General features: G+C 40.0%; 1 protein-coding gene across 1 annotated transcript; it reads left to right on the top strand.

Annotated features, from left to right (window-relative positions):
- Positions 1-40: 40 nt before the first annotated feature.
- lmnb1 (lamin B1) lies at positions 41-18,083 on the top strand. The gene is made up of 11 exons (XM_052116239.1): positions 41-607; positions 7,995-8,151; positions 9,493-9,618; positions 10,301-10,471; positions 10,667-10,792; positions 12,291-12,511; positions 12,912-13,137; positions 13,758-13,862; positions 16,594-16,713; positions 16,831-16,929; positions 17,026-18,083. Exons 1-11 carry the CDS (start codon positions 252-254, stop codon positions 17,065-17,067), a joined length of 1,749 nt encoding a protein of 582 aa, XP_051972199.1. The 5' UTR covers positions 41-251; the 3' UTR covers positions 17,068-18,083.
- Positions 18,084-22,156: the final 4,073 nt, after the last annotated feature.

The following is a 22,156-nucleotide window of genomic DNA, read 5'->3' as shown; positions in this document are numbered from 1 at the left end:
TTTGAGCAGTTTGAATTTCGTCTCAGCTGCACGGTTAAAAACATCTGATGACGTAACGGGCGGGAATTGGGTGTTTGTGGTCACATGTCAGTGTCGCCCTAATGACCGGCCATATTTGTTCAAGCCATTCTTTCATGCGGCTCAACTCACGGTAACACACACTCTTCCCTCAGTGCAGTCGTGTTCAGAATCATTGATTCATTTGATAATTACTCGTTCAACACCCTTGTAATCGCTCCTTCAGCGGAAGAATGGCGAGCATGGCGTCCACTCCGGCCGGGCAGCAGCCCGTGTCCCGCATGAGTACTCCTCTGAGCCCGGCGCGGATCTCCCGGCTGCAGGAGAAAGCGGAGCTGCAGCAGCTCAACGACCGTCTGGCCGCGTACATCGATAAAGTGCGCAGTCTGGAGTCTGAGAACAGCGTGCTGCAGCTGCAGATCAGCGAACGCGAGGATGTGCGGAGCCGCGAGCTCACCGGACTCAAAGCGCTCTACGAGACCGAGCTGGCGGACGCCCGCAGGTCGCTGGATGACACGGCGCGGGAGCGCGCGCGGCTGCAGATAGAGTTGGGCAAGATTAAAGGCGAGCACGAGCAACTGCTGCACAAGTGAGTGTACTTTTGTTCAAATGTTTAGTATTTGATAAAGTCGTTTGAACTGTGTGTGCGCGAGAGCGCTGTTGTATATGTGACACGCCTCTCTCTCGTGGTCGATTTGTCTTCTGGCCTCTTAATTGTTTGATTCAGTATTTCAATATTGCCCGCCAAATGAACTCGTACTGATTTTAAGTCATCTCCCATAAAACATTGAGCTGATGTTAACGGTAATTAACGAATGCAGGCTGTTCTTGTGAGGGTTAGTACTCCATGCTCGTGCACGAGCCTTAAAATGAAGAGTATTTGTAGGTTATGCGTGTGTGGATGGTATGTGTGTGTGTACAGGTTTTGCTATTCTTGTGAGGAACACATTTTTTTAAATGTCCTCACAAGTATAGTAAAAGTGCTATAGATCCCATTTGTGAGGACCTTTTAGCTGGTCCTCACAAGCAAAAATGAAGTGCACAGGTTTCTGTGAGGGGTAGGGGATAGAATGTATATTTAGCCTGCTGTAAAATACATGAATGTCTGAGATGTCCTTACAAGTATAGTAAAACCAACGTGTGTGTACTTGTCATTTGTGACTTGTAAACATGTGAACTAAGGCTGCGTACTGGACCTACTATCACCATAGGAGTGTGCAGTTTTTTAAATCACAGCAGTTGTATTTATTGATTGTACTCCTTATTCTGTGATGTTTAATTCACCATTCTGATTGCATAGGCGGAAATCTCGGGGGGTCAGGACCCCCCCCATCTGAGGGTTGTCCCCCCTAAAATATCATTAAAATATGTGTATTGTAAATAATATGATATATTCTTAAAATAATTGTTTAAGAAATAAAATAATACAAATGCAAACGGGGCAACAACAAAAAACCCCTTGGTGTCCCCTTCAAAAATTGCTCTTGAGAATTGTTGTTTATTGTCCCCCCCAACATTTTGATGAAATGTTCGCCCCTGTCTGATTGGTTCACCTCGGTTCCACACTGACGAGATCTGGCCAATCAGCATTTAAAGTACCGTGAGTGAACCGAACAGAAATCTCGATTAAAATGTGTTTCGCAATATGAATATTATTTTGAAGTCTGAACTATTTGTTCTTTTTGTAAGTCTATGATGAGTGGCTATGAATACATGTTTAAAATGTGTGTGTGTTACTTGAGTGAGATACAGCTTGAGAGCTGTTGAAGACCAGAAGGATCCATATTGTGTGTGTGTGTGGGACTTCACAATAATTACCGGTAGTCTTTTGGTAACACTTTACAATAAGGTTTCTTATGTTTACATTTGGTTCAAATGAGTTAACAATGAAAAATTAAATTTTTATTAACTAACTTTAACAAAGATTAATTCATGCTATAACAAATACATTGTTAATTGTTTATTCATGATAACTAATGCATTTACTAATATTAACAAATGGAACCTTATTGTAAAGTCTTACCAGTTTTATAGTTGTATAGTATTTTTGTAGTTCACACATTCACAGTCAGGCCTGTGTGTGTTTGTCACATGCAGTTCATGAGTGATTTGAGTTTTTGGTTCAGTGTTTGTGTCAGATTTGTCCAGTTAAATGTGAGAATCCTTTGTTCAGTGATGTGTGTGTGTGTGCGCGCGCGCGCTGTTGAACAGCTGTATGATGTTCAGTTGACCAGCAGCTGCTATCGTGTGTCTGTGTGAAAGGTACTCTGTGTTTCTGATTTGTTTGTCTGGATTGAAATATTTGAAATAAACCTGCTCCAGACTTAAAAAAATTTATAAAAATAATTATTTATGAACCTCCTAAACTGAAACCTTAAGTTTTTTTTTTTTTTTTTTAAATAAACACTAACTGTTTTTAGTCGCCAAATCACAGAATTGCTCGACTTGGATTGCTGTTCAGAAACAAAATAGACAGCCAAAAAAAAGACAGCTGGTAACCCATCAGAGCATGTGACCGGAGCGGTGTGACACTGTTCAATAATTCGCTCCATGTAGGTGTGCTCCACTCAACCGCTCAAGTACCGCTCACGCACATTGGTAAAAAAGTGTTTGCTCAAATCCATCCCCGACATGAAATTTCTCTGTAGTATACTTGGTTCCAAGCATGTATACAAGGGGTAGCTACAGTGGCCTGAGAAACTGCCCCTTTGCCCACATGGGCTGAGGTGCCCCTCTGGGTGCAATATAGACTATAGGCCGACATTTATTAAATTATCAAATGCTTAGTAACGTACACATCTGAAATTATGTGATTTGTATTGTTGCGTTTTAGTAGCCTATATAAATTCTCACTGCTTATTTTGGACTGGTTTACAACGGCTGTTAGATAATCGGGTCTACCAGACCTTCCTTATCATTTGTAATCAGTCAAATATTTCTCTGTTAGCACATGTCATTGAACATCTTTAAATAATGCCTTAAAAAAATTCAGTTCTAAATTATTTTTTTCTTTATTTACTTTAAGCAAGTCATCAAACATGTCTGTAGAAGTAATAGAAAATTCAGGCTTTGCAGTTTAAACTGGAACTGAGTGACACAACCGACCCAGAAAAACACAATCTTTTCAACTTTATAGTTTCTCCGATTGTTCGTTTATGGCAATAATGAAAACATGGACTGCGATCAGGAAAAATATTGCAGGTAAATGTGAAATTCATAATTGTTCTTAAGTTTATTTATTTTTTCTCTCCCCAATTTGGAATTCCCAATGACTCAAGTGACTCAATCCAGGTGGTGAAGGATGAATCTCAGTTGCCTCCGCATCTGAGACAGTCAATCCGTGCATTTTATCAAGTGTCTTGAGCGCATTACCGCGGAGACATGGCACGTGTTGGGGGCTTCACGCTACTCTCTGCGGCATCCACGCACAACTCCCCACGAGCCCCACCGAGAGCGAACCACATTCTAGTGACCACAAAGAGGTTACCCCATGTGAGACTACACTCCCTAGCAACCGGGCAATTTGGTTGTCTCCTAAACAACTGAGTGGAGTCACTCAGCACGCCCTGTATTCGAACAAGCAACTACAGGGGTCAGTGTCAATACTCGCTGAGTTACCCAGGCCCTCCGGTCCACTTGATCAACAGCTCTTCCTCTAGCCAATAATTCGAAAAGGGGAAAATTCTGCTTGTGTCTTTGTGTATATTCTGCCAGCTCTAGGAAACAATGTGTGGTCCGAGTAGGCCATTGTCATAGTCTGTTAAAACGTGTTGAGTCAGCTGAATATAGTTGGCAGAGTCTTTAGTTTAGACATTATTTAAGACATACTTGTTTGTAGGTTATTGGCTTGATAAAAAAAACAAGGCCGGGTTGGTGTGGTGTGGATGCTTATTACAATACAGATGAATATAGAAATGTTAACATGTAATTGAAATGTAAAAAAATAATTATATCAAAGATCTAAAAGGTGTGCATTATTGCTGACACATGCACACTTTATTGCATTTTTTTATTGACGTGAAGATGCTTGGTCACTTCAGTCACTGATTTCGCTGCATAATCGTGGATAAAGAAACTACATGTAGCCGTCCCAACAATACCAATGTAGGATCAGTACGTAACGGCACATTCAGCAACATGGAAAAGCAAAACATGCATCAAACATCCACACCAACCCAGCCTTGTTTTTGTTAGATATGCAACCAATAACCTACAAATAATGAAGTCTTAAATAATGCCTAAACTAAAGACTCTGATAACCAGATTCTGCTAAATGTGTTAATGGACTATGATAATGCCCTACTCGGACAACACATTGTTTCCTAGAGCTGGCAGAACATACTGAAAACATACACAAGCAGCGTATCATTTGTGGTCGATAGATACAGTTTGATTCAATTACCTGTTATTGTCCAGGATTTGTCAACTGACGGTTATCAATCTTCATCTAGCATTGTGTGATTGAGCAGCAGCCGTCAGAGTTGTATTAGAGTGACGTCACCTCCCCTCTTCGAATGAATGGCTAGAGGAAGAACGGTCGATCAAGAACTAGTGGAACAATGGGAAGCAAAATGCCCCCTGATTTACATGAAACTCTACTCACAAGTTTTGGAAAACCAAGTGCAGAACTTGGAAACAAAAAGCAAAGAAAAATACATCATAAGCATACAAAAAAATGAAAATATTAGCAAAATTGTCAGGGCACAAAAAAGTTTTTTTTGTTGTTTTTTTTGCAGCATGTTTTAAATGTTTTATGATTCATGCTTGTTATTTTTTTTTATCTGCACTTATTATTTTTGGATTCATGAACACAATACTTTTGACAGGATTTTGATCCCATATGCAGCCCTGCTGTAATTTAAACATGTGAGTGTACAGTAGTGACAGAATTTGGACTTGGTTGATCATGAGGATCAATAGATCTCATTCACGGTGATGACCTCTTTTTTTGACTGAAATGTCAATGAGATTGAGGGACTTGCAGTCTCTTCAATGGGTTGTACTTATTTATTTTGGTCTGTGTTTAGGGTTGATCCACTTTTCCAGCTTGTTCCACTTCCAACTCATGAACAGTTAAAACTACTTTCCTTTTTGTCAATACAACCATGTGCAATATTCAATCCATCCATCCCTACTTGTATCTAAATTTCATTTATATATAACATATCATACTACTTCAATACATTACATCACCTGCACATAAATGTATATCTGTATATAAAATATTCAAACAAATTGCTCTATTGTACATTTTCTTTTTATTTATCGGTTGTATCTTTATTTTTATGTCACCATATGTATAAATGTTTACATGTGTATGGTTGTATGCATGTATGTATGGTTGCATTTGCACTGGAAGCTTCTGTCACCATGACAAATTCCTTGTGTGTATGTGTAAACATACTTGGCATTAAAGCTCATTCTGATTCAGATGAAATATTGGAATTAAATATCTTTCCAAGAAATTTCTGTTGAGAGCAATTCAATGAGATGTGATCTTGGTGCTTTTTGAAGAGATGGTAAGTCTATCCCTCACAGCCTCGTTTTCATTCCCATCGAAAATCAAAGATAGCGTCAATGTGAATCAGGTCTATTCTGTGTGATCACGTAATTCAGTGGACCTCCAGTCTCAACTGTGTGTGACATTCCTGCAGCATTCCAGGGATTGAGCGTTCACCTCAGAGCCATCTGTTCAACTGTGTTTTACACTGTGTGCTCTTGTGTGTATTTGTGCCTTTTACGTGTGAAGTTGCACTTCAAGGACCTTGTGTGAATCCTGTATACATTAGGAAAAAAGACCCTATAGGCGTAGACATAACCTGAATGTGCATATTTGATGTGCAACTTCACATGTGTGAGTCGCATTATGACTGTGTTTAAAGGCACAAATACACAAGTGTAACAGTTGAACAGACGGCTCTGAAGTGAACGCTCAATCCCTGGAATGCTGCAGGAATGTAAGGAATGTCACCCACAGTTGAGACTGGAGATCCACTTCTTGACATGCATGGGTTGAGATCTGCAATTATGCAAATATCTTCCCACTACGCCGCATCAATTTGTTGGCCCATCTCCTCCAACTCTGTCTGATATGCTGCGAGGAGCGAGGTGGCATTAAGAGCCCTTACAGCTAGAGCTGAAGATCAGTAGAACTTTTTTGGTAAATGGAGGCCGACAATCTCTAGGTCTGTCCCAGCAATGAAGTGGGAGCATACGGAAAAAATGCCTGAAGATCGGGGTGAAGGTTATTTAGCCAACGATGCCTCAACTGGAGGGGGGGATGGACATCCTCGGATCCTCCATTTTGTGCACATCCAGTAACCTTTAACAGGCACTGTGCATTCTTGTCCCAAAACCGGCGCATCTCTGAGATTGCTGGAATAAATTGCTTTACTGGGCAAGCATGAGACTGCAACCATTTTCCATCATACAGACCCCTCTCTGTACCTTGGCCAGTCTCTGTGATGCCCAGTCGATTGAGAGCTTGGCTGCTGCCCTCCTACACATCTCAATAAGGTCCAGCTCTCCTTAGACAGGAGAGCTGGGAGAATGGCCTAGTCTTCATCCTCCTCACCATTGTCCTCCTAAAAGAAGATCATCAGCATCATTCTCCTTTTCCCTGTCCCCCACCAAAGGTGCAAATTCAAAGGGAGCAAGATCGGGGGATACTTTGTCCATGGGCAAATAGGGATCCTCCTCATTCGACACTGTGACCTGCACCCTGCTTTCCAAAACTCTCCATACGATACGGGAACAATGCGGGTAACACACAGGATTAGCGAATGTGGCCTGTGCATGCCTGGCCTGTGCGATACATAGCCTTCGGTGATCCTTCGCTCCACTGCTCTATGAGCTCCTAGTTGCCATGACAAGACCCAAACTTCGTTCACCACAATGTGCCACTTGATTCTGTTTTAATCCTTTTGCCGTAGGGTAGAAGCTATAACAAGCTCGAAACTCAAACCCGCCTCTACGTGCTGGTTCATGCCACCCGGAGAAAACAATATAATACAGCAGAAAATATATTCACTTTGACAGTGAATATACTTAGAAAAAGAATATCTGCTCTCTGCAATGTACCTTGTGAACTATTAAGCTGCCACCTTATTTCGAGTCCTGCTGAGGATCGCTTCCAAAGAACTTCACTGGGAAGAAAACAAGAATGAAGTAGGCACCTATGACAGTGGTTTATATAGGGAGATAGGACTGATGTGATTGGTCTGTCAACTGACAGATTGAGTGTTATTGGTACTTCCAGGTTTGGCCACACCCAAGGCGTTATCCATGGTGAGATACCGAATGAATGATAAAAAGAGAACTCTGCTATATAGTATGTGCGTGTGTATTTGATTTCATATGTAGCTTTTCATTATTTGAATTACATTTTGCTTTGGAATGCAGAACTTTGATATCGATGTATGTGATGTCATAAGATTGCATAATATAGAAGCTGTCACTGTTTGCAAAGTGGGTTAGTGTTAAATTTTTGTGTTTGCTGTTTATTTGTTTGTTAAATTGTAGTGGCCAAGCATATTTGAAATGACATAAAATGAAAAGTAAATCTGGAGCGCTTCAAATACAATGTGCTCAGTGCACGTAAGCAAACAGAACCGAACTCTTGAGCACGTGTTACTCTGTGCTCGATTTTGTTGTGAAGTACAGAACCGATCTGAAAACAGTAATAATGCACAATACAGACAGGACAGTGAAGCGCTAGACTATTTATTTATTAAATTAAATCACAGCCTGAATTGATTTTATTTCGATTAGTTGTGCAATCCTGTTCTTAATTATTGATCAATTAAATCTTAAACACCTGCTTGTCAATAAGGAGCTCACATCTATTAGTGTTTCACCATACCACAGTCCTGTCCTGATTAATCTGTTTATTCAGCTGAGCTCCTACAGGTTTACTCATGTTCTGTGTTTAGACATCCATCTGATGATCTCTAGATGTTGCTCTGTGTGTTTGTCAGTTATGCTAAGAAGGATGCAGATCTGTCTGGCACTCAGGCTCGAATGAAGGATTTAGAAGCTCTGCTAAACACTAAAGATGCTGCACTGAACACAGCTGGATCTGAGAGGAAATCACTGGAGAACATACTCTCTGATCTACAGATACAAATACAAGAGGTACAAACACATCAAACATCTCTGTGTGAGAACGTAAAACTAAATTAGAATTTTTTATATATATATATTTATTTATTTTTTTTCCAAAATTCTTAAAATATTTAAGACATTATTTCAGTTTGGGGGAAAAGCCAACTTTGTCCATTTTTAAATGGACGTTGTCTTATGTCCACTAGAGGTTGGAACAAATAAAGTAAACACAAAGAACTGAGACCTGGTTATTAACCGAAGTGCATTCCATTTAAAGCGGATAAAAAAATCAAATAAAAAGACAGTTCATGTTTTCAAATCTGAAAGTGAGTCAAGAAATGTTTCTTTAGACAGTTCTATATTAAGTTGTTGTACAGTAAACCAGTGCCACTGTATTCTGGTTAAAATACTGGCAGTACCACAATGTGTCATTATAACCGTTGTCTGATGGTAGGGCTGCAACTAACTATTATTTTGATAATTGAATATTTATTTCATTAATCTGATAAAAATGAAATTTGATTTCCTGTATTTTATTAAAATATGATTGTTTTATTATTTTAATTTTTTTTAAACCGAATTTATAAAGGGCATAAGGATTTGGTTCAATTTACAGTACTGAATTCCTGATTTTATGCTCTCACAAAACTTAAAACAAAGCCTGAAGCTTTAAAAGTTACTTTAAGGACATATGCAAATCCGTTCCTTTCATTACTTGTAAAACTTTGTAGAACAAAAAGTACTGTTTATTAAAAGAGTAAAATGATCCATCAGGGATGGAGTGGGACAATAAATCAGCCCAGCAGAGGGCAATGGTGACCCCAGAATAGAAATAATTCTGCCAAGCTGAAAAATTGCTAATTGTTAGATGCATATGCTTGTACACTGCCAAATATTGTGTAGGTTCCCTTCATGCCGCAAATACAGTGCCAACCCCCTTTTCAGAATATAATTGTGATGTGATATTATTCTCAACACAATTGTACAGAGTGGTTATCTGAGTTTTTATTCATTCTATTGTACGCTTGTTTATTTATACTTAAATAAAGTAAAAGTTGCAAAAGTTGAAGCAAATCTTAAATAACTGTTCAAAAACACTAAAAGCACATTGTTCAGTTTTGTTATAATTCAAAAATAATATATTTAAAGTGTTGCTCAATGGCATATTTCTGTTCTTAGTTCTGCTGCTGATGTTTTGTAGACTTTAATAAGAGTGTTTTTTAGTAACCTGTTTTTGCTTTGGTACCGAAAATGGTTTCGAGTACCGTGAAATTTCAATGGTTTTGGCTAGTGAAATTTTGGTACCTATAAGCAAATAAGTTCTCTCTGAAAGGCAGTACATGAAGCAATGTTGTGTTTTGTGTTGTTTAGCTGGAGGCGGGTTTGAGTTCTGCTAAGAAGCAGCTGTCAGATGAAACATTACTGCGAGTGGATCTGGAGAACCGATGTCAAAGCCTCATGGAGGAGCTGGACTTCAGGAAGAACATGTTTGAGGAGGTCAGTCTCATTCATGTCTCACTGAACATGAGCGCTGTAACGGTACATAAAAGGTCAGAGGAAAAACGTGCACTGTGAATAATATTCAAAACAAAATTGATAATGACTGCCCAAGTTAACCGTTCAGAAACTCATTCAATTTTGCTCTAGTAATTTAGTTTGATTGTAAACAAACCTATTGAAACTAAACGGACATGGTACGTACGTAAATTATGCTCCATCTCTTCAGACTTCATTTATTATAGTCATCATTGATTCATTATTCAGTTTAATTGTAGGTGTTTCTTTCCAGGACTAGATGCCTAAAGCACACATGAAAACAACCCTGATTTACAAAAAGGACTTTACAAATAAAGTGTATTATTTATTGTAAACGCATTGTACACCTAGATTACGAGAGACATGAAACTAACACCGATACCTCAGGAAATCAGTTGCCAGGACAACTGCTAAATGCTGCCACTGACCAATCACAATCAAGCATTCAAGAGATAAATTGTGATTATTTGATCAGTCTGATTGATTATACTTATAGTAACTTCATGTAGCTTCAAGACAATCAGTGTCAGACTCCAGATCAGCTGCTGTTCCCCAAATGTTTGTGGACTGTGGGTGGGGGGGGGGCATCAGTGAAATGAAACTTACTTCAGACTGACTGGTGTTCTGAATTCTATGTCGATAGGAGATCAAAGACACTCGGCACAGACATGAGACCCGTCTGGTGGAGGTGGACTCAGGTCGACAGATGGAGTATGAATTTAAACTGGCTCAAGCGCTCACTGACATGAGACAACAACACGACGAGCAGGTCAAACTGTACAAGGAGGAGATGGAGCAGACATACGTTGCCAAGGTAAAGCATCACATTCACTGCAGCACAATCATTTGACAATATACACGTACAAACAGCACAGATCATTCGTTTGAGTGTTTCTGTGAACACTGTGCATGTGAGAAGACATCTGTGTTTCCTCTTTTACTTCCTGTGAACTCCGTTCTTCACTTCCTCTTTGTGGAAGTGTCTCAGTGTTTCTCTTGATTGTTGCAGCTGGAGAATGTGCGTCTGTCATCAGAGATGAACAGTTCTTCTGCGAGCATGGCCCGTGAGGAGCTTCGCGAGTCCTCGCTCAGAGTTGAGAGTCTCGCCTCACAACTGATGAACCTGCAGAAAGAGGTACGTTACTCTCGTTTACCACAGTACCACAGCACTGTACTACACCATTAGACTGAAAACACTGAAAGCAGCCACAACATTAAAATTAAATGTCTAATATTGTGTAGGTTCCCTTCGTGCCGCCAAAACGGCGCCAACCCCCATCTCAGAATATTATTGGGATATGATATTGTTCTCAACACAATTGTACAGAGTGGTTATCTGAGTTACTGTAGACTTTGTCAGTTCGAACCAGTCTGGTCATTCTCTGTTGATCTCTCTCATCAACAAGGCGTTTCCGTCTGCAGAACTGCCGCTCACTGGATGTTTTTTGTTTTTGGCACCATTCTGAGTAAATTCTAGAGACTGTTGTGTGTGGAAATCCCAGGAGATCAACAGTTACAGAAATACTCAAACCAGCCCGTCTGGCACCAACAATCATGCCATGCGATTATCATTCAAATAGCAACAGTATATTAAAAATATGCCGATACAGGTCAGGAGCTTCAGTTAATCTTCACGTCAACCATCAGAATGGGGGATTTGTCATTTGGAGCGTGCCGTGATTGTTGGTGCCAGTTGGGCTGGTTTGAGTATTTGTCTTGGTAATTAATGGGAAACACTGGACAGTAACGTATACAGTATATACTACACGTGAAGCAGGGCACTTGACGTTCCAGGTAAGGCTTTTAATGGCCACAGCAATGTTTACAATCAATTTTATAAAGTTTCTCAATTCTTGGTCTTCTATGCGCCAACACTAGACTGACGTGTGTCACTCTCTCAGCTCTGTGGCTGCTGCCTTTTTATGCCGCTCTCCCCATGCTTACTGAAATTAGACACAGGTGTTAGACATTAGCTCAGGTGTAAGCGCCCTTACCACTTTTCTCTCCCGGACGGTCGCTTGACCACGCCCCCGCTGCCACACACGGCTTGTAACAAAAAAAAAAAAATTAGCAGTAAACGGTAGCCTAGCAAGAAAGTCATTGTTCACTATCTTCCTCTTGTGCACATGAAACCACTGAAGTCATCTCCTTCGGTGTCGGAGTTGAATAGACTCCGCTTTAGTCAATTCATCACGCTGCTGTTTCCAACGTCTCCCGTGCAGCAGCTCTATTTCCTTTTCCAACAGCCAGATCAATCGCCTTCAACTTGAAAGCTGCATCATATGCAATTCTCCGTGTCTTGAGGGTGACAAAATGACTACCGTAATCAGAATGATGGGAAGTTTGAGCGCGCTCGATTTAATCTAAACAGTAAACAAAAAAAGTTGTTTTGACCTTAACCCGTTCGGCAATTTCATTGGTCTAATGAAAGCTTCATGCCGCCAAAAAACTGAGCACGTCACAGAATGTGTTTTTTTTTTTGAAAAATCCATATATTAGCCGCGTCGTTGTTTAAGCCGCGAGATTCAAAGTGTGGGAAAAAAGTTGCAGCTTATAGTCCGGAAATTACGGTAAGTGTTCACTGGTTTTGCGGTGCCATTTCGTCTGTAACGGCAGTGGTTTTCTCTCTTCAGGCTCGTGGTTGGCAGGATCGCATCAGTGAACTGGAAGCAGCTCTCACTCATGAGAAAGATTTGAGCCGCAGGATACTGGCTGAGAAAGAGAGAGAAATCGCTGAGATCCGAGCGAGAATGCAGCAGCAGCTGGATGACTACGAGCAACTGCTGGATGTGAAACTGGCTCTGGACATGGAGATCAATGCTTACAGGAAAATGCTGGAGGGAGAGGAAGAGAGGTAATCCATTCATTCATAATGACAATCTGACCTCATAAAGAGGAGGCGTCACCCTCATTATCAATGTGACCGTATAGAGAGCACTGCTTCTGAATGGGTATTTACACTTGACATCAAGTGTAAACTGAACACTGTTACAGCAGTCATGTTTAGAGTAGTATTAAAGTCTTTCTTTTTTATGAAAACAACATGGACACACAATTACAATTCTGTGAACTTGACCATTTAAATTAACCATTAACTCATTTGCATTTTAGCATTTTGTTTCCTGCGACCCATTAGTTGATAGTCATTGATCTAGTAGTAGTCTGTTGTTCGTCAGGAGTTGATCATCAGTCTCACGTGTTGATGTTTACTGGCTGATCAAACACACACATTCACCCATTGTGTTGTGTGTCAGGTTGAAGCTGTCTCCCAGCCCCTCGTCTCGTGTAACGGTGTCTCGCGCGTCCTCAAGTCGCAGCGTTCGAACCACGCGTGGGAAGAGAAAGCGTGTGGATGTGGAGGAGTCTGAGGCGAGCAGCAGTGTCAGTATCGCTCACTCGGCGTCCGCTACTGGAAACGTCTGTATCGATGAACTCGATGTGGATGGGAAATTCATCCGCTTGCACAACAACTCTGAACAGGTGTGACGATCATGACGACACGCTGTCTGTAAGCTCTGAGCCAAACCCTAGTGAGCTCCCTACCTAGTCCGCATCATAAGGGGTCATAGTCACACTCCTGATCTGAGGACTGTTTCAAAACATGATGCACTTCACAGTCAGTTTCTAAGACATCCTCATGCATGTGTTGTGGTAAAGACAATCCCTGAATGCATTGCAACGAGATCAGTGGAAAAATCCATCCTAGATGGTGAAAAACCGTAAGAAATGCAGAATATTGTTAATCTTTATTTATACTTTCAGTAATGAATGAAGTATATTTGAAGTATAAAAATATAAATTTGTATCAAATTAAATATTAATCATTATTTTGTGTGCGTGTGTATTTATTATAATACTTGTATAATAATGTATTTTTTAATACATAAGTAATGCTTCCAATTATATTTAATTGAAGTATCTAATTAATGAACTACTGTATTTCACTGTTTATAGGTCGTAGGGGGCAAGCGAACTCACTGGGTTTTAGAATAGAGCTCATATGTGAAGCAATGTTTTAACGTTTTTGTTTGCTATGAGCTTCTTCTGCATGTGATTATCGTTTGAATGAAACTTCACTGTGTGTCTGTGATTTATTTCAGGATCAGCCGATGGCCGGATTTCAGCTCATCAGAACTAGCGCAGATGTTTCTGCAACATACAAATTCACAGCCAAATATGTCCTGAAAGCTGGACAGAAAGTGACGGTACGATCGACTCATTTCAATGATGAAGATAACATATATGCCCTCAGACTCTGTCAGTTACAAGAATGGCAAAGTTAAAGTTAGTCATCTTTATTTAATGATGAATAAAGTTATTATCATAAGAGAAAAACATATGAATATCTTAAGTCATGGCAAAGTCATGTCAATTTCTAGTTAATATATTTATTTTCTAGTTACACATTTCATCAGCTCATCAGTCTGACTCTTGGTTATTGCTTGTGTAGAGTACAACTGACTCGTGATTAAATCCTGCTCTTTGTCTCGGTTGTTAAGATATTTGATCAAAATAGTTCAGATGTCGGTGTGACTGATTCGTGTCTGAATCAATATGATTATTAAAAATCAAGAAATAAAAAGTCTGGAAATGAATTGGTCAAAAGGATGGGAGCTCCTGGTCTTGTACAAGTGCCATAAATTTACCCAATGGTGGAAAAGTTTAAGTTTGTCCATGAATTGTTCCATGTTTCTGGGGATTTAAACTTAGAGGTTTTGTTTAGTTTAATTTTATGACCTTCTCCCCAAATTGGAATGCCCAATTCCCAATGTACTTTAAATCGTTGAGGTGGCGTAGTGACTCCCCTCAATCCAGGTGGCAGAGGACAAATCTCAGTTGCCTTTGTTTTTGAGAGCGTCAATCTGCGCATCTCATCACGTGGCTTGAGCGCATTACCACGGAGACATGGCACATGTGGAGGCTTTATTTTCTGCGCCATCCATGCACAACTCACCACACGCCCCACCGAGAGCGAGAACCACTTTATAGCGACCATGAGGAGGTTACCCCATGTGACTCTACCCACCCTAGCAACTGGCCAATTTGGTTGCTTAGGAGACCTGGCTGGAGTCACTCCGCATGCTCTGGATTCACACTCATGACTCCAAGGGTGGTAGTCAGCGTCAGTACTCTCTGAGCTACTCCCCTTCTTTAATACAAATTGACCCTTCGCTAAGCCCTGCAGGGCTCCAGACTAACATATGAGAGCGGTGGCATCGGATCCACTAAGTTCTACAGTTGGTGGTACCAGCACCTCATTTGGTAGCACTGTTGCGGGGGTCTGCGGCCTATAAAATATAATAAAGACAGAAACTAATAAGTTGTTGTTGTTGTTGTTATTATATTACTAAAATGCAATTGCCAATAATATTGCATATTTTGCCCGACTGAAATGCTCATTGAATGTGTGTGTGTGTGTGTGTCTGGTGCGGAAGAAATCTGCTCAATGACACTCACAACGTCCGAGAGAGTAGCCGCTTTGGGGCATGTCTGTAATACAGTATGTAAAGTGTGTTTAGACTATACACTATTTTATATATAATCTTCTATATATATATGCAAATTTTACTCGCCCTCATGCCATCTCAGATGTGTGTTATTTTCTTTGAGATTTTTAGAAGAATATTTCAGCTCTGAGTCCTTACAATGGAAGTGAATGGGTGCCAACATTTTGACACTCCAAAAGGCACCAAGACATTTTAAAAGTAACCCATATGACTCCAGTGGTTTAATCCATGTCTTCAGAAGTGATGTGATGGGTTTGGGTGAGAAACAGATCAATATTTAAGTCTTTAGTTTTTTTACATAAATACTTTCTGTGCAGTAGGGGGCGATATGCATGAAGAATGCCTTTATAGAGACTTCATAGGAAAAAGGACTTGAATATTGAACTGTTTCTCACCCACACCTATGGATTAAACCACTGGAGTCGTATGAATTTATTTTATGCTGCCTTTATGTGCTTTTTGGAGCATCAAAATCTTGCATTGTATGGACCAACATAGCTGAAATATTCATCTAAACATCTTTGCTGAAGAAAGTCATACACAGAATGGCATAGGGGTGAAGAAATGATGAGAGAATTTTCATTTCTGGGTGAACTGTTCAAACTAAGCGTTTCTGACCAATCCTATTTTAGCAACTGTTGCCGTCCACCATTTCTCTGGCAAGCACTTGCTTTTTTCCAATGAGAGCATATGAGAGTAATGTGTTTTATTTTTTATTTTTCCCAAACTGTTTTCTGTCAAATTACGGAGTAATTTAATTTTATAATTTATTTAGCAAAAAAGATAAATATACTTTACAGTGTCACTTTTCATTCCAGTCCAAGTAAGAATATTATAATTTCCTTTTTTTATGAGAATATTTTGCCAAAATCCACACCATTTACAACAATCTCCCATTCATTCCTATGGGATGTTATGCAAAGCTCGTCAGAGACAGTTTTTAGCAGACAGTGACCACTTCTGTGAAAAAATCAATGGGAGAAATTGAAATATGGCGGATGTGGAAAAAGTCCCGCCTACAGTTAAGAGTCAATCAACTTGATAATGCTCATTCGCTGTACAAGCTGGGAAATGCTGTCTTAAGTTTGTTAGCATAATATGAGGTAAAGAATCACAATTTATAAAACCAGAATTGTCAGATTTTATTGCTAATTTAAAATGTTCTTTTATCGTAATCTTGACCAACCGTTTTTGAGAGTTCTGTCTTTCCCCATTCAAGCAGATAGGAGCTGCGCTGGCATGACTCTTGTTTACATAGAAAAATAGCTCCCCGGGAGCATTCCAAAGATAGCCAAAGAGTGACCTGACTTGAAAGACCCACTGTCTCCATGTAATCATATGAATCGATGCATGTGATAGTGCGTATATATCAGATGAAGGTTTGAATGGTTCTTTTAATTTTGTGAGTATTGTTTTGGTTTTGTTTCAGATCTGGGCGTGTAACGCAGGTGTAAGCTCCAGTCCTCCATCTGATCTGATTTGGAAGAACCAGAGCTCGTGGGGCACCGGAGAGAACATTAAAGTGATTCTCATGAGTCCAGGCGGAGAGGTGAGATCCCACCATCACTACAAACACACAACTGAAATAAGTTTTCTAACTCAGAAATATGTGAATTGGTGTTCTGCCATTGAAATGAGGTCTGAAGTGTGGTGGTGGTTCTTGCAGGAAGTGGCCATGAGGAGCACTGTGTTCAAGACTGCAGTGGAGGAGGAAGACAAGGAAGATGAGCAGGAAGTCTTTGAGGAGCATCTCTTTCACCAGCAGGTCTCATCATTCATTTGATCCGACTGTAATAGATTGGAGTATGTAATAGATTAGAGTATGTGTTGACTCTTCCTGTTTTACTGTGTGTTTGCTCAGGGCAGTCCCCGTGCTGCCAAGAGAGGATGTTCCATCATGTGATCAACACTACAGACAATCAGAGCTGCCAGTTGAACCACGCTCAACTTCCTGCTTCTAAACTATTTTCTGAGTGAAGATTGTTTCTCTTTCTTTTTTAGATTTAATTTTGTTTGAATTTATTGTATCAACTTTTGAAATGTTTTTTCCTGTATAAATGAGTTCTGTGAGGGTGAACGCTTTTATAGGCTTGTTTACTTCAGGTACTGTGACCTTTTTTTTTATCATGTTTCTATTTTATAAGATGACATTTTTGGTCTCTTTATAGACGAACAGTTTTTATAATGGCTAATAGTTTTTAGTAAAAGGTTATTACAAATAGTTGAATGTAGACACCTTTGCATGGTAGTTTGGAAATATTAAAGTGTCATTTTATTTAATGTAATTCACTACATGATCACAGAATGATCCCAAAACATCTTTTCAGCAGGACATGGTGACAGACGGTCTGAGACTTGACTAACCTGAATATTTCCAACATATGTGACAGAAGCATCTCACTTTTAACACCCTTGTGTTGGGAAATTTAGCCAAGTATGTGAAGTGACTTTATTTTTAAACCCAATGCGGGAGCAGTGAATGTATTATGGATGTGATTTGAGGATTGTGAACAGCTAAATCTCAAACCGCTGTCATTTATGCTAAGAGGAGTAGTTTTGGAGTCTTCAAGTGTGTTTTTCTTTTCATTGCGATTGTCTCCTCCACAGACACTGATTGCATTGATCAAGCTATTGAAAATGCCAGTGGGCATTGAAAACACTGCCAGCCCTTATGATCAGTTGGCTCGTATGTTCGAGCCATTACAGAAAGCTAATAAACTTCATGGGATGTCAGTACTGTATCTTGATTTGTTACTTGTGTTTTTGCTTCTATATATTTGATCAGATCACCAGATTGGATTGCTGAAATTGTACCAGTTTTGTTTGAAATGTCTAACACTAGCCTTATGCATACATTTTCATCTTAACCTTTTATTTTAAGAATTGTGGATTGTCACTTGCATGCAACCTTTATATTTGCATTGATCAAATAAAGTATTGATTTAAATGTTTTCAGTGTATTGTTGCTTTTTCTTTTTCTTACACAGTGATTTACAAAATGAGTAGAAAGGGACAGAAGTGATGGGAGAAGCTAATCTTTATAAAACTTTGAACAGAATATTTTTGCGACACATTTTCTTTTCAGAAATGATTCTAAGCCCTCAAGCTGCTGCATTGACACAATGTTTTCGAAATGATGTCCTGTGTTAGATGCAGTCTTCTGTAGACCGCTTTCTCAGTTAGAAGATGGTAAATGTATCCAAATATCAGATAAACAAAACCAGTCGATAAAGCAGGAGACGAAGTGATGGTAAAAATTAGCCATTGCATCTCTCAATGCTCCGTCTAACTTTGGTATAATAACACTCGTTGAACTTGTGCTAGTCAAACAAAGGCAATGGAGAATTACTGCTGTACAACATCATCCCGTGAAGGTAAGACCTTGAATGAATTCTCTCAGCACACGTAAGATTACAAAGAAATTATACATAGCAAGAGCAAAAACTACATAAAAAGATAAGTAAAAATCGATATATATATATAATGGACAAACATGTAAGAAAATAAGTGAAACAAGGAAGTATGTTTGCTCACTAGAAGTAACACTTAGGTTGCCTTTAAAAATGACTCAGTCCACTTGACACTGCGTTTATTAACGCATATGGGAGTGCCTTAATACATGACGAGGAACAATTCACCTTAGTGGCTCCTTACTGGCCCACTCGGATGTACACGTCTGTCAGTGCATTCATTTCTGCGAGAGAGATTGGAGGGGAAGCTGTCTCCCTCCACCTTGAAGGTGTATATAGTCGCTAACGTGGCCCACCACAAAGCAGTGGGCAGCAAGTCCTTGGGTAAGCACGACTTGATTATCAGTTTCATTAGAGGTGCCCGGAGGCTGAATCCTCAGAGACCCCCTTCAAGCTGCTTGACTCAGTTGAGCTCATGGCCCTCTCCTTGACGACGGCCCTCCTGATAGCTCTAGCTTCCATCAAGAGGGTTGGGGACCTGCAAGCGTTCTCTGTCAGCGACACTTGCCTGGATTTCGGTCCTGCAGATACGTCATCCTAAGACCGTGACCGGGCTACGTGCCAAAGGTTCGGTATGTGCTTTACGTATCTATCTGGACCGCACGTCGAGCTTTAGATGTTCTGAGCAGCTTTTTGTCTGCTTCGGCTCCTTGTGGATTTGAGCCCACGTGACGAGAAGTGTGGCATCCTCGTGAGCACTGGCCAACGGCCAGTAGTTATTTAAATAACTACTAACCTTTTCATCAAAACCAGATTGAGCTGACATAAAATTATGAATTAAATGTGTTAAAATTCTTCTAAAACTCCATCCACTTTATTTTGTTTTACATAAAATAACGTCATGGTTCTGTTGTAACCTCTGTTCCCTGACGGAGGAAACGATGCGTTGTGTCCCCCTTGCCACGACACTAGACCTACCACTGTAAATGGCCGAACCTTACTCTCGGCTCCTCAGTGATAAACCTGACTGACAGACACAAGTCCGCTTCCCTTTATACCTGTATGTCTGGGGTGGGACATGCAATTTCTGTCTGCCAATTTCTCATTGGCCTTTTCTCAAATCCAGAGGTATGCAAGGCTCTCAAGAAAGACCCCTTGTGTCACTACATTCGACACAACGTCTCGTTCCCTCCATCAGGGAATGGAGGTTACAACAGTAACCATGACATTATTTTATGTAAAACAAAATAAAGTGGATGGAGTTTTAGAAGAATTTTAACACATTTAATTCATAATTTTATGTCAGCTCAATCTGGTTTTGATGAAAAGGTTAGTAGTTATTCAAATTACAATTCAACTAACAGCCACTCAAACGATGAATTCGGACACAGTCACTGATCTAAAGTAACTTGCAGTTTTATGCTTCAACCACTAGAGGGCCAAAAGTTACATAGTGAAGCCTTAAAGGTGCACTCAGTAATTCTAATCCAATTAACGTTTTGTCAAATTCTGCAAATAACTCATAGTCTGCTAGCTGTCCATTCTCTGTGTGGGTTGAAAAAAAGTGTAGTATTTGTACACAGCCCTGGCTCTGTAAATGGGACAAAACCAAAGTGGATCCGATCGATCCACGCAACACTACTCCAGCTAATCAGCAATGGGGTGGTTCTTGCACGTGCACAGGATGGGGGGGGAAGAGCGAGAGGGAAACTCATTAGAAGAGCAATGGCAAATCTAGCTGATGCAAACTTTCTAAACTCCAAGGTAGACGAATGGCTGAGAAACAGACCAAGAGGAAAAAGGTCAGATGAATATAAACTAAAAAAGTAGTATTATGAAAAGTCGAGGGCTAGGAGCTGTCAATATCGGCGAGGCTTTTCAGCGGTGGAGAGACCTCCAAGAGGTAAAAGGCTTGAAGACAGATGTAGAAATTGCTCTTTTTCATCTCGATAGGTGGGTAACATAAATTTTGCTTACCGATACAGAACCCATATATGCTGTTGTAGTGATGTTAGATTTAGTAGCAGTACAGTTGTGAGTGTCTGGAGCAACCAATGTATGTAACCAATGTAATGACGATAAAAATCAGGGCTATATGATCATGTTTCTTGGTTTTAGTCAGTACTCTGGCTGCTGCATTGTAACCAATTGAAGTTTATTTATTGAACCTGCAGAACATCCTCCCACTAATGCATTACTATAATATAGTCTTGAGGACATGAACGCATTCATTCGTTTTTCAACATCAGAAAAAGAAAATGTGTCTGTGCGGATGGGGGCGTGGTTGTGTGTTTGTCTGTGGGAGCGGTAAGGCTCATCACCTGGGTTGTAATTATTTCTAACACCTGTCTCTTGTTATAGTGATGGCACAGGCAGACTTAAAGGCCACCAGCTCACCACAGATGGAGAGTGAGAGAGTATTAGCTTGACGCTTTCTGATGATCTGAGTGTGTGTTCCAAGAAAAGGATATTTGTGTGACCTGATTGAGTGAAAAGACTGGTTTAAAATACTGTGAATCTGAGTCGAAAAGAAATTAAAAAACCTTGCCTGCACGGCTTTGTTGCCTCCTGTCTCCTCCATTCCCCAAAGAACTTGTTAGTGTTGTAAATTGGCAATATTTCCGAGGTGGAAGAATGCTGTTCTACAAACATTGGAAATGCGACTTTCAAAAGGACAGATTGTTACCAAATATAACACCTAAGTTTTTAATTGTAGAAGACAACATAACAGTACATTCATCATGAGTCAAATTATATTTTTAGCAGTTAGAGGTTTTTGGTCCAATAATAGGTTTTGCCAGAACTGAGAAGTAAATTTCGAGGCATCCAATATTTGATAACATTTATACACTCTGCTAACTTGGAGAACTGAGAAATTTGATGCAGTCTTGAAGAAATATAAAGTTGGGTACTGTCGGCATAACAGTGAAAATGAATTCCACGATTCCTGATAATGTCTCCAAGGTGAAGCATATATAAGGAGAATAGCAGGGGACCTAATACTGAGCCCTGCAGCACTCCATAATTTACTTCTACTTGATTTAAATATTCCTCATCTACACAAAGTGATAGCAGTCAGATACATAGGGCCTAAACCATACTAATTGGTTGGGGCATATCTAGAAGATTATTATTTAAGCTATCTTTAGTGGTCAGAAGAATAATTCTACCTGAATGATAACGTGGTGTACACAGAGTGACCTTGGCTAAGCACAACACACAAGAGATGAGGTAATGATCTGAGATGTCATCGCTTAGATTTGCTATATTATCTACATCAACTCAAAGTCTAGTGCAGAGATGCCAAAACCAGGGCCCACGGGCCAAAGCTGGCCCATGATGACCTTTGATTTGGCCCGCTTTGCCATATAAGAAAGAATTCGGTTTGTATCCGGATCTCTGTGGAACATCAAAAAATTGTAGCAACACTTCCTCCTTGACCAATGAGTGCATCTAAACATTAATCTGTAATAATTTAATTTACTCTAACAAAGTATGTATATGGCCCAGGGGGTCAACAAACCATGTGTTCAGGAAAACAAAATAGTCACTTTTAGGGAGCCAATACACCAGTAGCCAAAC

The sequence above is a fragment of the Xyrauchen texanus genome, chromosome 43 (genome assembly GCF_025860055.1).
Source record: "Xyrauchen texanus isolate HMW12.3.18 chromosome 43, RBS_HiC_50CHRs, whole genome shotgun sequence".
Taxonomy (NCBI): domain Eukaryota; kingdom Metazoa; phylum Chordata; class Actinopteri; order Cypriniformes; family Catostomidae; genus Xyrauchen; species Xyrauchen texanus.
The sequence above is the reverse complement of the archived record's forward strand: the minus strand, read 5'-3'. Positions and strand labels throughout refer to the sequence as shown.